The sequence below is a fragment of the Malaclemys terrapin genome, chromosome 2 (assembly GCF_027887155.1).
Source record: "Malaclemys terrapin pileata isolate rMalTer1 chromosome 2, rMalTer1.hap1, whole genome shotgun sequence".
NCBI lineage: Eukaryota > Metazoa > Chordata > Testudines > Emydidae > Malaclemys > Malaclemys terrapin.
The window spans coordinates 200,782,879-200,796,408 of NC_071506.1; the positions used below are offsets into that span (position 1 = coordinate 200,782,879).

The window sequence follows — 13,530 nt, forward strand, 5'->3', positions numbered from 1 at the left end:
TCTGTGCCGTCCTTCTTCTGTACTTTTTCAGCTTCATTGAATACCCGTTGTGAGTAGTTACATGACCCTAGAGTAGCAATGCAGGGCTCAAAAACACACAATATTTTACAGGCTCAGGGAATGACGTTCTTGTTTTTTGTCTGTATCAGTAATGGGGAGAATTTATAATCAGAGTCAAGTTTTATTCACTAGGCCTCAGGATTTATTTTTATAAATATGGCCCCAGAATTGCTTTCATCTCAGTGGTGCATAGATTTGATCTGTTCAGTTATTACAGTCATAGCCACAGACATCAGCTGAGAACACAAGAAATCGTAACACTCTCTATTTCCATTGGCTCTTGGTCAACTGGAGTAATTTTTGTTTAGTCTTCCTCACTTCCTCTGCATTTGTTTTCACGTATTGCGATGATGCACCCTCTGCAGATGTACATTAGGATTTCAATTCTTATCTGTGCCCATCGTCCAGACAATGCAGCTGAGGGTGAGGCAATCCATTTTCAACTCCTTGTTCCCTGGGCCATCCAGGGGCTAGTGTGACTATCAGCATACTTTAGAGCAGACATAGGGCTGCTCTACTCTATGCTCAGTTGACTATGGCCCTCACAGTGTATTCTGGCCATATCCTCTCCCCAGCATGGAAGTTTTGTCAGTGGCAGTTCTGCTTTCTGGACAGATGGAACCCTACCCTGCTCAGAAAAATGACAAAGTAAAATCAGAATCAAATAAATGTTGTTTTCACCCTGATTCTTTGCACTATTCTTAGCTTTTTATTTAACACCGTGACTTTTTTTTTTTTTTTGGTCAGATGAAGGTTCCATGTAGCACATTTTCTCCACTCCACAGTGTATATAATGCACATGCATGCAGTCCAGCAGGGGGCTTCAAAACAGCAGCACTGGCTTTCACAAAGTCCCTTTCATTAATAATGAATGTGCATCCCAAACCAGAAACAATGTGCCATGTAATATTGTCTTAGAGATACTTCCTATATTCCCCCCAAAACTATAAGATCACGTCTCACAAGCATGAAGCCTAGACAACAATAATGCTACTCATATAGCATCATTCATCTAATCACCTTTACAAACAATAATTATTTAAGCCTCTCAAAAGCTCTGAGTTAAGTAGTTATCATTATCCCTATTTTACAGATGGGGGAACTAAAGCACAGAAAGGGTAAGTGGTCCTAACTCCCAGTCTTCTGACATAACCTCCCCCCACCCCCGCATACTCATAGTGGGAGTCAATAATGATTAAGGAAATTGAATGAATTGTGTTCCCTTTACTCAGCTATTGAATTAAGATGAAAAATGGTCTGTCAGTATTCTGGATATACCCCATATACTTATCAGCCAGCTCATCACCATTGGCAGTGACCCTGGTACAATTCCATTTAGCAATAAACTTTTCTCCATGCTGAGCAGTGGGAAATCCAACAACAGTTTGGCCAAGTCCATGCTGAGTAATGAAAACAGAATGAATATGAAGAGTGAATGCCCCGTGATGAGCAGTAAATCACCTAGCGGACACACTGCAGACTTTAATTCTACTTGCCTGAATGACAGTCTCCTTGAAAACAGGAAAGAATCAGAATATTTATTATTGGAGATGGAATAAAAGAAGTACTTGGTTTACTAGAACATTTTATGGTACATTTTATTACTCCTGAGATTTATTAACATGAGAGAGCGAAGTGTGCATCAGAAATTAATGTTAAGTAGTTCACATTTGGGCATCTCTTTAGCTTCTTTGATGCTAGAAGTAATACATTCTCCATAGAATATTCATCTGATGCTACTATTTCACTGATCACTTCATTTACCTTTGATAACCAGCTATGGGTGTCATTTGGGTTTAGTTATCTCATACTTCATTCTTGGTGTTAGGTGTGTAAAAATGGACCCAAAGCATTCAAACTCCTACAATTTAAAAGTTTAGAAGATTCAGAGCCAGGTATGGATCCATGCATGAATTTCACAGCTGACCACTATCTCATGAATGAGTCAGACCAAAAATCCCAGATCCAACCATCCCTGAATTCTGGGGAAGTTTGGATCTGAATCCAAGCATAGAGCCTCAAACACATCTTTGATTCAGTGATACAGTAATTATTATATATTTAGAAACGAAACCTGGTGCTCAGATACCTATATAGGAAGGTAAATACAGACTTGAACTTTACATTTAGGCCCCCTTTCACTAATTGGACAATATGTTTTCTCTTTCTTCTATACAGACAGACATATTGGTTGGGGTGAACTGGGATACAACAAAATCCATGGGTTGTTCTCCACCAATCTGATAGTAGCTTTGTGAATGAGTGACCTTTTTTTTTTTGTTTTATAACCTCTAGCTATCAAACCTCAACTGCGCCATTTCAAGAGACCCAGTTACCACTCAGGAACTCACTTCCCACCCTTTCACAAGAAATCCGAGGAACATCTGGTGAGATACAAGCTGCTCGACCAGAGGGGCAGGATGAAAAAGATTCAACATATTTCTCAGAACTGGAACAGGAAATAGAAGAAGAAAGGAAGTTCACACTGCTCTTTGCAAGCTGATGAAGGACATTGTGTAATAATCATGGATCATTTTAATTCTGCACCAAGTGGGGAGTAATCCAAGATGCAAGCAAGTATATGATTTAGCCAAATAATTCCATGGAATCTTCCAGTAGAACCATTCTCAATAGTGTTCCTTATTGCTGGAATATTCTCACATTTAGGGCTAAAATATTGGGCTGTTACTTTAAATTGTCAAAAGTAAATCTGCTTACATAGAGTTACTATCAAATTAAGAATGGTATAGATTCTGAGATTTTAAGACCATCTAGTCTGATCTTCTGGATAACACAGGGCATATAGAACTTCCCCCAGTAATTTCTGCATTGAACCCACTATCATGTGTGAGGTCCTGCCTAGCCTAGCTTTAAACTGATCGTATTATGAATAAGACGCCTGACAATTATACTACAATAGGGATTGAGAAATAAGTACAAGGAATGGGAGATGAACACCTCCCCGCTAATTTCACAGATGAGGGGAAAAAAAGAAAGCATAACATCACATTAAAATGCATGAGGCTTATTTAGCTTTGTTCAGCTACTAATAGATGTTTCTGGCTTTTGGCCCATTGATCAATATGGAGAATGGAATCCAAGTCTATGAGGCCACACTCCTCCAAAGCTTTGTATGTAGGAAGGAACCCCTAGATTTAGAGAAGCTGGGTAGAACAAATACCTAATACAGAAGCAAAGTGGTAGGAATAGGAGAGGGTCGCAGTCTCATCACATATGTACTCAACTTCAGTCTCTCCGTAAAGAGCACTAAACAGGACCATATTCATCTTTAGTTCTCTAAGAGTTTTCATTCCTGGAAATGATGTCTCTAAAAGGCATTGCTACAAATGATGTTAGGTAGTGAAAACTAATTGGTTGGAGCTGTGACATTATCCCCACTGATTATCCCCATTTCAATAATACATGAAGTAGTGAAGTTCCAGGGTCAACATCACAAGGTGACATGTCTCTTTGGTCCCACAGGTGTAATAGCAGAGTTACCCATCCTGCCTCTTGTCCTATTTGGCTATAGGCTACAGATGTGTAAGTCTGCCTGACATCAGAACGGCTACATTTGATGTGCATAACATTGTGGTGCCACATAGATAGCACAATAAGGGCTAAGTATTGTGGGGAAAATTGCTGGATAATGTTATAGGCACTGCAATTCTTCATTAGAGATTACCTTGCCGTTCTTTGCGCACTAGCCTAGGTCCTGTAGCATTTCACAGATGGCTGCTGACACTGAGCAAAATAGGCGACCTCAGCATATTGCTCCTACTTGCAATTACATTATTGTCTTCCTCTTAAGTAGCACATCAGCTGCACAACTGATGTCACTGCCTGTCAATTAACTCCATCCTATTGGCTGTCTTCTCTCTATGCATTTGGTTTCTATGTTCTGTTTTCCTCAAATACTATCAGAATTCTTATCACTATAGAGTCTTCGGTTACTGTGCTCCCCAGCAACGTAAATGCAGTGAAATGTGGTATATACTTTGAAGTCATCTGTTACTAAAATGTTGAAAACCTGATTTATATCTGGGAATTCTCGGCCTGATGAAGAGCAGATATTTTCACTACATATTGCTTGTAAAGTGCCCTGAAATGTTTTACCTGACTGGGTTGTATAGAAATGCAAAATATTATTATTCCAAATGAGTTTTCTGTGTCTGTGTCATTTCCTTCTCTCAAACAGCCCTTGACTTACCACACTTTATCTTAGACCTTTTCCCCTACCTGTCTACACCCTTGGCATTCAGATGACACCAGTTTAGACTTACTGGGCCAGATACACTTTCCTGTTCCCCTGGGTTCAGTTTAACTTGCACTTCCATTTTATTATTTACATTGTGTCACTATAGAGCAGGGGTAGGCAACCTATGGCCTGGGTGCCAAAGGTGGCACGTGAGCTGATTTTCAGTAGCACTCACACTGCCTGGGTCCTGGCCACTGGTCCGGAGGGCTCTGCATTTTGTTTAATTTTAAATGAAGCTTCTTAAACATTTTAAAAACCTTATTTACTTTACATACAACAATAGTTTAGTTATATATTATAGACTAATAGAAAGAGACCTTCTAAGAACGTTAAAAATGTATTACTGGCACGTGAAACCTTAAATTAGAGAGAATGAATGAAGACTCGGCACACCACTTCTGAAAGGTTGCCGACCCCTGCTATAGAGTCTGAGCCCATCACAGACAAAATGTATGTAGCCTCTTAATGTATCCTCCTCCTGCAATGTAGAGAAGTATTGTCATCTCATTCTTATGGATGGGGAATTAGGCACAGGGAAACTAAATGATCTGCCTGAGGTCACACAGAAAGTATATGGGAAAACCAAGAATTGAATTTGGTTCTACCAAGTCCAAATCCACCATCCTATCACAAGACATTTCCTGCACCAGCCTGGCTCCTTCTGATGAAAGGGAATTTCCCTGAAGAGAAAGCATATTGGACTGACGCTGCCTGACCTCCCTTGGCATTTATGGCAGATGGGGACTGCTTTAAAATCCATTGGGCGCTCTATAGGAGCCCAGCTTTTGTAGGCTGCTAAGGGGATGTGCTGAATTAGTGCATCATCTTCCACCTATCCAGGCCATTCCCCAGCGAGCACCATCCTCTTTTCAAGCTCTGCTGGCCTCCCTCTCTGGACCTGTGATGGGATGTGCTCCACCACACTGGTCCTGAGAGAGTTGAATTAGGCCAGGTGGGCCCAATCAGCCAATTAAGCTGCAAAGTGGGGGAGATTTAGGCTGTGGGGAGGCTTCTAATTGAAATAAAGCTCACCTGTGAGGGAACAGGCAGGGCTTCTATAAAGCCAGGAGGCTGGCAACCACAGGAAGCCTGAAGTAAAGAAGAAGGAAGTGGGACATTGGAATCCCCCCTGAGAAAGGCCTAGGAGAGAGGGGACTGAAGGCTGGGGTTGGTAGGAAATAGTGCATAGAGGAGAGCAGCAGGGTTGGTGAAGTCCCATACCTTAACTTCTCACTATAGGGCCCTGGACTGGAACCCAGAGTAGAGGGTGGGCCTGGGTTCCCCTACCATCATCCACTGCAGACTGGTATTGCTAGGGGCAGTGAGTGGGAGATTGCCTGAGGCACTGCGGGACTGACATAGCCAGGGCTGTGGGCCTGAGGACTACCTGACCACTGCTGGTGTGGAAGGATTTTGAAAGACTTCCCCCGGATGGGGAGATCACAATGTGACTTGGCTGTTTGGAAGCCGCTGGACTGTGACTGTGTGAGTGTAACGAGAGTGCAATGGTAGAAGTGAAGAAAGAGGGTACTGAACTGGGCAGAGTAATGGCCAGAAGGAGGTGCCACCCAGCAGTCAGTAGAACACACTATGGTATTCCCTCACACCTCTGAAAGACAGTCCAGTCCCCTGAGCTTTTTTCTGGGGATGGGGAAGTAGATGGGGCCAGCCTGAGGAAGAGGTGGAGGCTGGGCTGGGAGTTATTTTGGGCTGAAAAGATGTAGGAGATTTTCTGCCTTTCTATAATCGGTGAGTGTGGGCCTGATTTAATGTTTTAACTGTATTTTTAATAACTCTTGTAATGTGTCTAGATTGTGTGTGTGTGTGTGGGGGGGGAATGCACTAACCAAATCTGAATAAATAAAAACTGTCAGTTTATCCCAAAATATATATTTGATATTGCACTATTAGTGCAAAAAAAGGGCCAATGATTTGGCTTCTGTCCTATACCTAGGGCTACAGAGTGTCAATACCCACTCTAGGTTCTTGGTTGAGAGCCCCTGCAAATTATTATAATAATTAGCTCTTTATTATTCATTTATAGGTCTTAAAGCATTTTACACTTGAGGTAAGTGTAATTATCCCTATTTTTACAGGGGGAGGGGGAAAACTGAGACATGAAGAAGCAAAGTGACTTGCCCAGGGTTACCCAGCAGGGCAGGGAATAGATTCCACATCTCATGAGTCCCAGCCCAGTGTTGTATTCACTGGACTACACTGCTTTATCTAGATGTCACCAAATGCCCTGTTTAACAATATGTTGCTTGCAGTGTTGTTGTAGATGTGCTGGTCCCAGGATATTAGAGATACAAGGTGGGTGAGGTCATATCTCTTATTGGACCAACTTCTGTTGGTGAGACAGACAAGCTTTCTAGAAGAGCTCCATGTAGCTTGAAAAACCTGTCTTTTACCAAAACAAGATGGTCCAGTAAAAGACATTACCTCACCCACCTTGTCTCTTCATATAACAATATGTAACTTAGAAATGTAAAAGGGTCATCTTCTATTGTTAAAAGCAACAGAGGGTCCTGTGGCACCTTTAAGACTAACAGAAGTATTGGGAGCATAAGCTTTCGTGGGTAAGATGCATCTGAAGAAGTGAGGTTCTTACCCACGAAAGCTTATGCTTCCAATACTTCTGTTACTCTTAAAGGTGCCACAGGCCCCTCTGTTGCTTTTTACAGATTCAGACTAACACGGCTACCCCTCTGATCTTCTATTGTTGTGATTCTCTAACTTTATATAGTGATGTACTGCTAATATTAGCCCTCTAAAAGCTCTCGTGACTTGTGTGGACTATGTCATGTACATACTGGATTCTGGAGCAAATCATTCCTGGCAGAAAAAAACTACTAGAATTAAATCAAATAATTCAACTCAGTCCAACTCCTCATGGCTGAACATATTATCACCCTACCAGTACAACACTGCCATCTAGTGTACCTATTGAAGAAGTTTTCCAAGCAATGTGTTTAAGAATGACACACACTGTTTAAGGGAGACCTGGCATTGCAGTGAACTTTGGCATTTTGCTTAGATGCTGCAAGTATAGAAATGGTGACAGTCTGACTAAAATAGCTCACTCGGATTCTGAGTCAGGAAACTTTATGCCATTTAGAGCTGATTGAATTATTTGTCACAACTTTTAATTGTAAATAGAGCCTTTTTTCCGTTTGTGGTTCATTTGTGAACTCATCCATTGTTCTAACCACTAGAGACATTTCCTCCGGCAAGGCAATGGATTTTTTAAGCATCTATTTAAAATCTGAATTTTAAAATCTTACATTCATTATAACTTAATTATACAGCAGAGGGAGGGATTCTTTAGGGTTTATTCCATATATTGTGTGTGCGTGTATCTATATCTAAATAATTGTGTGTGTGTGTGGGGGGGGAGGGGGGCTTCTGTATCCTCTAGGAAGCTGATTCAGCAGCAGCAGGGAGAGGAGCTAGTTGAACTAGGGGACAGCAGGGGACTTGGGGAGATGGAGAGAGCTGAGAATCAATTGGATGTGAGTATACAACAGGGCACGGGAGTCAGGTGAGCAATGGGTTTGGTAAGGCAAGCTAGGCAGTGGAGAGCCTTGTTCCCAAATCCCTACACAACCTGTCTCCCCAGCTCCATTCCTTCCCCCTTCCCAAGATCTGCTGCTCAGCTGTGCAGACAACTTGCCATTCTGCCTTCAGGCTGGTCCCATTGAATCTCAGCCAGCCTCTCCATCCATTGCCCTTCTTCTCCCAGCCTCTCACAGACCTGGTAAACTTCACCAGGGGGATAACAAATCTACTGTCCATAGGACCACAGCTGCTCTCCTGTAAATCTAGGAGAGTTGCCAGATGGAGAAGATGTAAATCAGTGTTAGTACATTGCACTCAATGATATTATGCAGATTTACACCAGTTGAGGATCCAGCCCCAGCTCTCTCCGATATTTGGAGAAGCAGGCAACACCTTGAAGAAAAGTTCTGATCCCTCCCTTCCATTTAACTCATCCTAGTTAGTCTAGTTAGTCTGTCTTTGTAAAATAAGATTTCCAGATAGGAAAAAGGTAAAAGAGGCTTTAGAGCGGCTGGCAATGTACAGTATTGCAGAGATGGTATTTGTTCCCAAATAAATAGAAAACTCCAACAGGAAACACAGGAAGAGGGGAGTAAAAACAGACAATTTTGAGAAGAATGCAATATTAAACAAATGGGCTGTCTTCCCTTTTAATATGTTAGGGGCCTGATCCAAAGCCCATTGCAGTCATTGGAAATCTTTCATAGAAGATTAGGGCTGGAAGAGACCTCAGGAGGTCATCTAGTCCAAACCCCTGCTCAAAGCAGGACCAACCCCAACTAAATCATCCCAGCCAGGGCTTTGTCAAGCCGGGCTTTAAAAACCTCTAAAGATGGAGATTCTACCATCTCCCTAGGTAACCCATTCCAGCACTTCACCACCCTCATAGTGAAATAGATTTTTCCCAGTATCCAACCTAGACCTCCCTCACTGCAACTTGAGACCATTGCTCCTTGTTCTGTCATCTGCCATCACTGAGAACAGCCGAGCTCCATCCTCTTTGGAACCCCCCTTCAGGTAGTTGCAGGCTGCTATCAAATCCCCCCTCACTCTTCTGCAGACTAAATAAGCCCAGTTCCCTCAGCCTCTCCTCATAAGTCATGTGCCATGGTGGCCATAGAGTCTAGGACCAGAAGGGAACACCAGATTATCTAGTCTGACCTCCTGTGTACAGCAGTTAGTCAGCTTGTACCATTCTCTTGCTTATCACACCTAAAAGAAAAACATGGACAACGCAGCCCATTGCTGGGACATTTACATTCCCAGAGAATGTTTCCCAGGTTTATCTTCTCTTTCCCCAGCTTCTGTCTCATTTTTGCCTTCTCAAGGCCTTTGTTTCAATCAAAAAGTTGGGTGAAAGATCCCTTTCATGGCTTGCTGCACTGTCTTAGCTGAGCAGACTGACAGAGTGAATGCAGGACACTGATTTCCCTGCTGGAAAATTAAGATCAAGGGAACATTTACATGGAATGAAAACTGATTTTAACTTTCACTTCTTGCATTCATTTGACCAGAAGTATTAAATTTCCAAAATCTCATTTCAATTTGTGCTGGTGGGTTTGACCTCATTTAAAACAATCCATGAGGTTTGGGGTTGTAAAGATCAGAATGAAAGGAGTCATGAATCTGGTTAATTACACTTTGGCTGCAGTTAAATAAACCACGTTTTTCTAAAGGGCCTCAGCATGACATCTCTTTCTGATGTTCACTTTTATGTGCAATTTTTGTGCACTCTCATTTACAGGTATAGCTGATAGAAGGCCACATTTTCAAAATATGACCTTTATAAGCATGTGACCACTTGCATGTGTACTTTTTGCATGTTACCAGACAGACATAGGGAAAGAATAACAGGGCATTTGGGTGAGGGAAGATGACCAACTACTGGCATTTACGTGCTGCTTTAGATGGTTAAAGCACAATCCAAGCATCAATTAACTATTAACTAACATAACTGTTAATTAATTTACTTAAACGATTGGACAAAGTTTCAGCCTGCAGTGGTGCCTGAGTTCCTAAACTTGACACCTGCAAAGTCTGCTTTAATCTATGATAGTGTGTTAGCTGGGTGAGTAGAACAGAAGGAATCATAGCTTCTGGTTCAGTTTCTATCTCTACTACTGATTAGTTGTGTTAGCTTCAGTGGTGCAAGTAGAAATCATTTCTTCCTGGTATGCTGTACTCATGAGGCACACGGGAGGACGTGACCTCCCCATGTGACCACTCCTCCCCTCTCTGCCCCCAGCCCAGTGCCCCCATGCTCTCCCTGACCCCTCCCCATGATCCACATCCATCCCACCTTACCTGGGAGGGGCTCTGAACTCCTCCTGCCAGAGACTTCTGCTTTACAGACCCCAGGCAGGAGGACTCAGGAAATGTGAATGTGTGGGGGTGGGGCTGGGAACTGGCTCCTCCTGTGTCTTTCCAGTACGCTGTACCAGAGGTGAAAGTAAGCTGGTATGCCCCGGTACGGCGTTCCGGCAAGAGTTGGTGCGCCGTATCCAGGCGGCCCGGGCTTCCCAGGTGGCAATTTAAAGGGCCTGGGGCTCCCAGCAGTGGCTGGAGCCCCAGGCCCTTTAAATAGCGCCCGGAGCCCTGCTGCCAGAGCCCTAGGGTAGCAGTGGCAGCCTGGGGGCTCCGGCAGTGGTTTAAAGGGCCTGGGGCGGTAGTGGCGTCCGAGCTCTGGGCCCTTTAAACTACTGCCGGAGCCCCCGGCTGACACTACTACCCCAGCGGGGGAGGGCAGTTACCGGTACAGGGAGGGCCGGGGCTGGCTCTGACACCCCCCCATCTCTGCCCCTTCTGCCCAAGGCCCCACCCCTTCTGGGGGCCAGAGCTAGCCCCAACCCAGCCCCGTACTGGTAAGTCCCTATTTCTACCTTCACCTCTGGCTGTACCAGCTATAAATATCTTACTGGTACGGCATACTGGACCATACCACCCTACTTGCACCACTGGTTAGCTTAGGAAAATACTTAACACTTTGGCCTCAATTTCTCCATCAGTAAGATAGGGCTAATAATAATTTACTTGTAGGTGTAATAGGCTTTTGTGATCCTGGGTTAAAAGTTGCTTGCTAAAGTACAATGTTGTAGGGATAGCTACCTCTCAGGTAGTTAGGTACAATCTCCCTCCCCTTTCCTTTCCCCTTCCTACCTCCCCAAAACCTTCTTAAAGCTTTTGGGGAGGTAGGAATTCACCCAGAAATCACTCCAGCTCCTTTTGCAGTGAACAAACAACCCCCCTATAAGCAACACTTATCTTTATCAGCAAACAAATTGTCCCTCAGCCTCTCCACTATCAGTCTCTCAGTCGCCGATCAGTGTACCTCTTTCCCTTTGGGTTCTGACTGATTCTTGTGTGCAGTGAACGCAGGCCCATAGTGTCTATACAGACAGGCTGTTCCCTGGCTCAAACGCCCAGCCTGCTGCATTCTTGCAGCAACATGTGCAGCTCACACAGTTCCTTCTCAAATGGCATCCCCCTTCTATTAGAGAAGGGCTGGAAGCAGGACATAGGGGCTGGATTTCCCTCCTGCTCCTGGGACTATTAGGACTTTGGGGTAGTGTCCCTTTCACATTGCTGATGTGTAGAATGGGAGCTCCACAACAGAAACATTATTTGTCCAGTTCCACAGAGGTATTTAGGTGCCTACCTCTGATTGAATGGAGAGGTGGGCTCTGAAATACCTTGTAGGGTTTGGGCCTTTGCAGCTGTCTCAGAACCTTGTGTGGTTGCTGCCCTCTGTGCCATGGTGACTTGGAACTTCCCGGGGAGAATGGGGTGGGGGGAGGAGGAGAAGGGGGTAAAGCATGTCTGCTCAAAAAGGACAACCGGCTGCCACTTGAGTTAGAGAGCACCCCCTGCTGCTCTAGCAGCCTCTGGCCCTCTGTGGCAATGGAGAGGTTCAGATTCAGAGTCGTTCAGAAGGGGACAGTGCTTCGTACATACACACACAGTTTGTAGCACTGTGACATGCATCTGCGAGTCCTAAAAGGTTTTAAAGATTTATGACCAGTTCCCATAGAAAGTAATATTGAAGTGACTTCTCTTCATGTAATGTAGCAGTTGAAAGCAGTGAGAAATTATACACATAAGCAGGGTCTGAATGAGCTTTCCCCTGACATCTAATGATGAACTGGAGGGAAGATTTCAGGAGCAGAAAGCATTCACATAGACACCCAGTCTTCCTAGATGTTCAGCAGACAGACCTGCTTTGCCAAAGTGATCAATTTTGGCTGGTTTTGGATTACAATTCACTTTAGTATTGAACAAAGGGGTAATGAAATGTTATCCTTATTGTACGAGTAAACAGCAGCAGGACTGTACTTAGCACACCCTGATCTGAACCTCACTTGCTAAGTGGGGGGGCAGGGATGCCAACTCCCAGTGAAAGAGAGGGGGGATGGGGACAGGTATTCCTACCTGAGTGTGGGAACTCTGCTTTTAGAGTCTTTGATGCCATTTGACCCTCCCTTCTCAAGTGTTTAGACTTAATTGAAAGGCCTTGTTTCTGTTCAGTGGTTACCAGGGCTAAAATTACTGATGAGCAGGTTTAGGGGCTAAGACTTGCGCCTGGTGCAGGGACAGTGTTGCAGGGAACACAGAGACAGCACTAGCAGTGAGGTTCCCCCACTACCCAATGTAATTGCTAAGATCTGAAATCACTAAGACGCTGGCTAATTCACAGAACCTGAGAATGCAGCATCACAGAAGTGGCAGTGAGTGGCCAGTGATGGCAGAGAAAACAGCACACCCATGGCCAACAGAGGCAGTGGCAAAGAAAACCGCAGCAACTGAGGAACTGCTTGTCCCTCTCCCCCACCTTTTCAGGGGTGGGAGGTGAACCTACACGAATGCAGCTCTGAATTCTGAATCCCCAATTTAATGCTGGGCTCCCTTTCCCTTTTAATGAAAGTTTTCTTTTGGTATACACAGACTCAGGCTGGGTCTACACTACCCGCCTGAATCGGCGGGTAGAAATCGACCTCTCGGGGATCGATTTATCGCGTCCCGTTGGGCCGTGACAATCAATCCCCGAATCGACGCTCTTACTCCACCAGCGGAGGTGGGAGTAAGTGCTGTCAACGGGAAGCCGCAGAGGTCGATTTTGCCGCCATCCTCACAGCGGGGTAAGTCGGCTGCGATACATCGAATTCAGCTACGCTATTCGCGTAGCTGAATTTGTGTATCTTAAATCGACCCCGCCCCGGAGTGTAGATGTAGCCTCAGTGTTTGCGAGAGAGAAGTATAGTCCCTTTGAGGAACCCAGGCGTTGTGTTTAATTTCCCCAAATTATCGGGTGAGGGCTCGAGACAGTTCTGTTTTGTATTGTTAAAAGGAACCCCTAGATATTTAACCCGGCCCTTGTTGCTGCTGATACCACCTGGCAAAGGGGTTACATACATATTGGCCCTGCCAGTGAACATAGCAAAAGCCTACTGCAAAGCATTACCTGTAACATACACTCACTGCTCACCATACATTAATATTGTTATTTGATATGTGGGTTTCTGTTAATATTTTAATCTACTCTATGCATTAATATTCAGCAAAAAATACCTGTCAAATAGCCAATTCATAATTTCTAGTCCACTGTACAAGTTTAGCTATGTAATTTTTATGGTATTGTCATTGATTTACCATACAAGGTA

General features: G+C 44.1%; 1 protein-coding gene across 3 annotated transcripts in view; it reads left to right on the top strand.

Moving 5' to 3' along the window:
• Nucleotides 1-4,222, top strand: part of PDE1C (phosphodiesterase 1C) — a 430,287-nt gene extending 426,065 nt beyond the window's left edge. For all 3 annotated transcript variants that reach the window (XM_054019358.1, XM_054019359.1, XM_054019360.1), the window contains one exon: nt 2,356-4,222. In XM_054019358.1, coding sequence (XP_053875333.1) covers nt 2,356-2,525 — 170 coding nt within the window. In that variant the 3' untranslated portion in view covers nt 2,526-4,222. The remainder of the gene's footprint in view (nt 1-2,355) is intronic.
• Nucleotides 4,223-13,530: the final 9,308 nt, after the last annotated feature.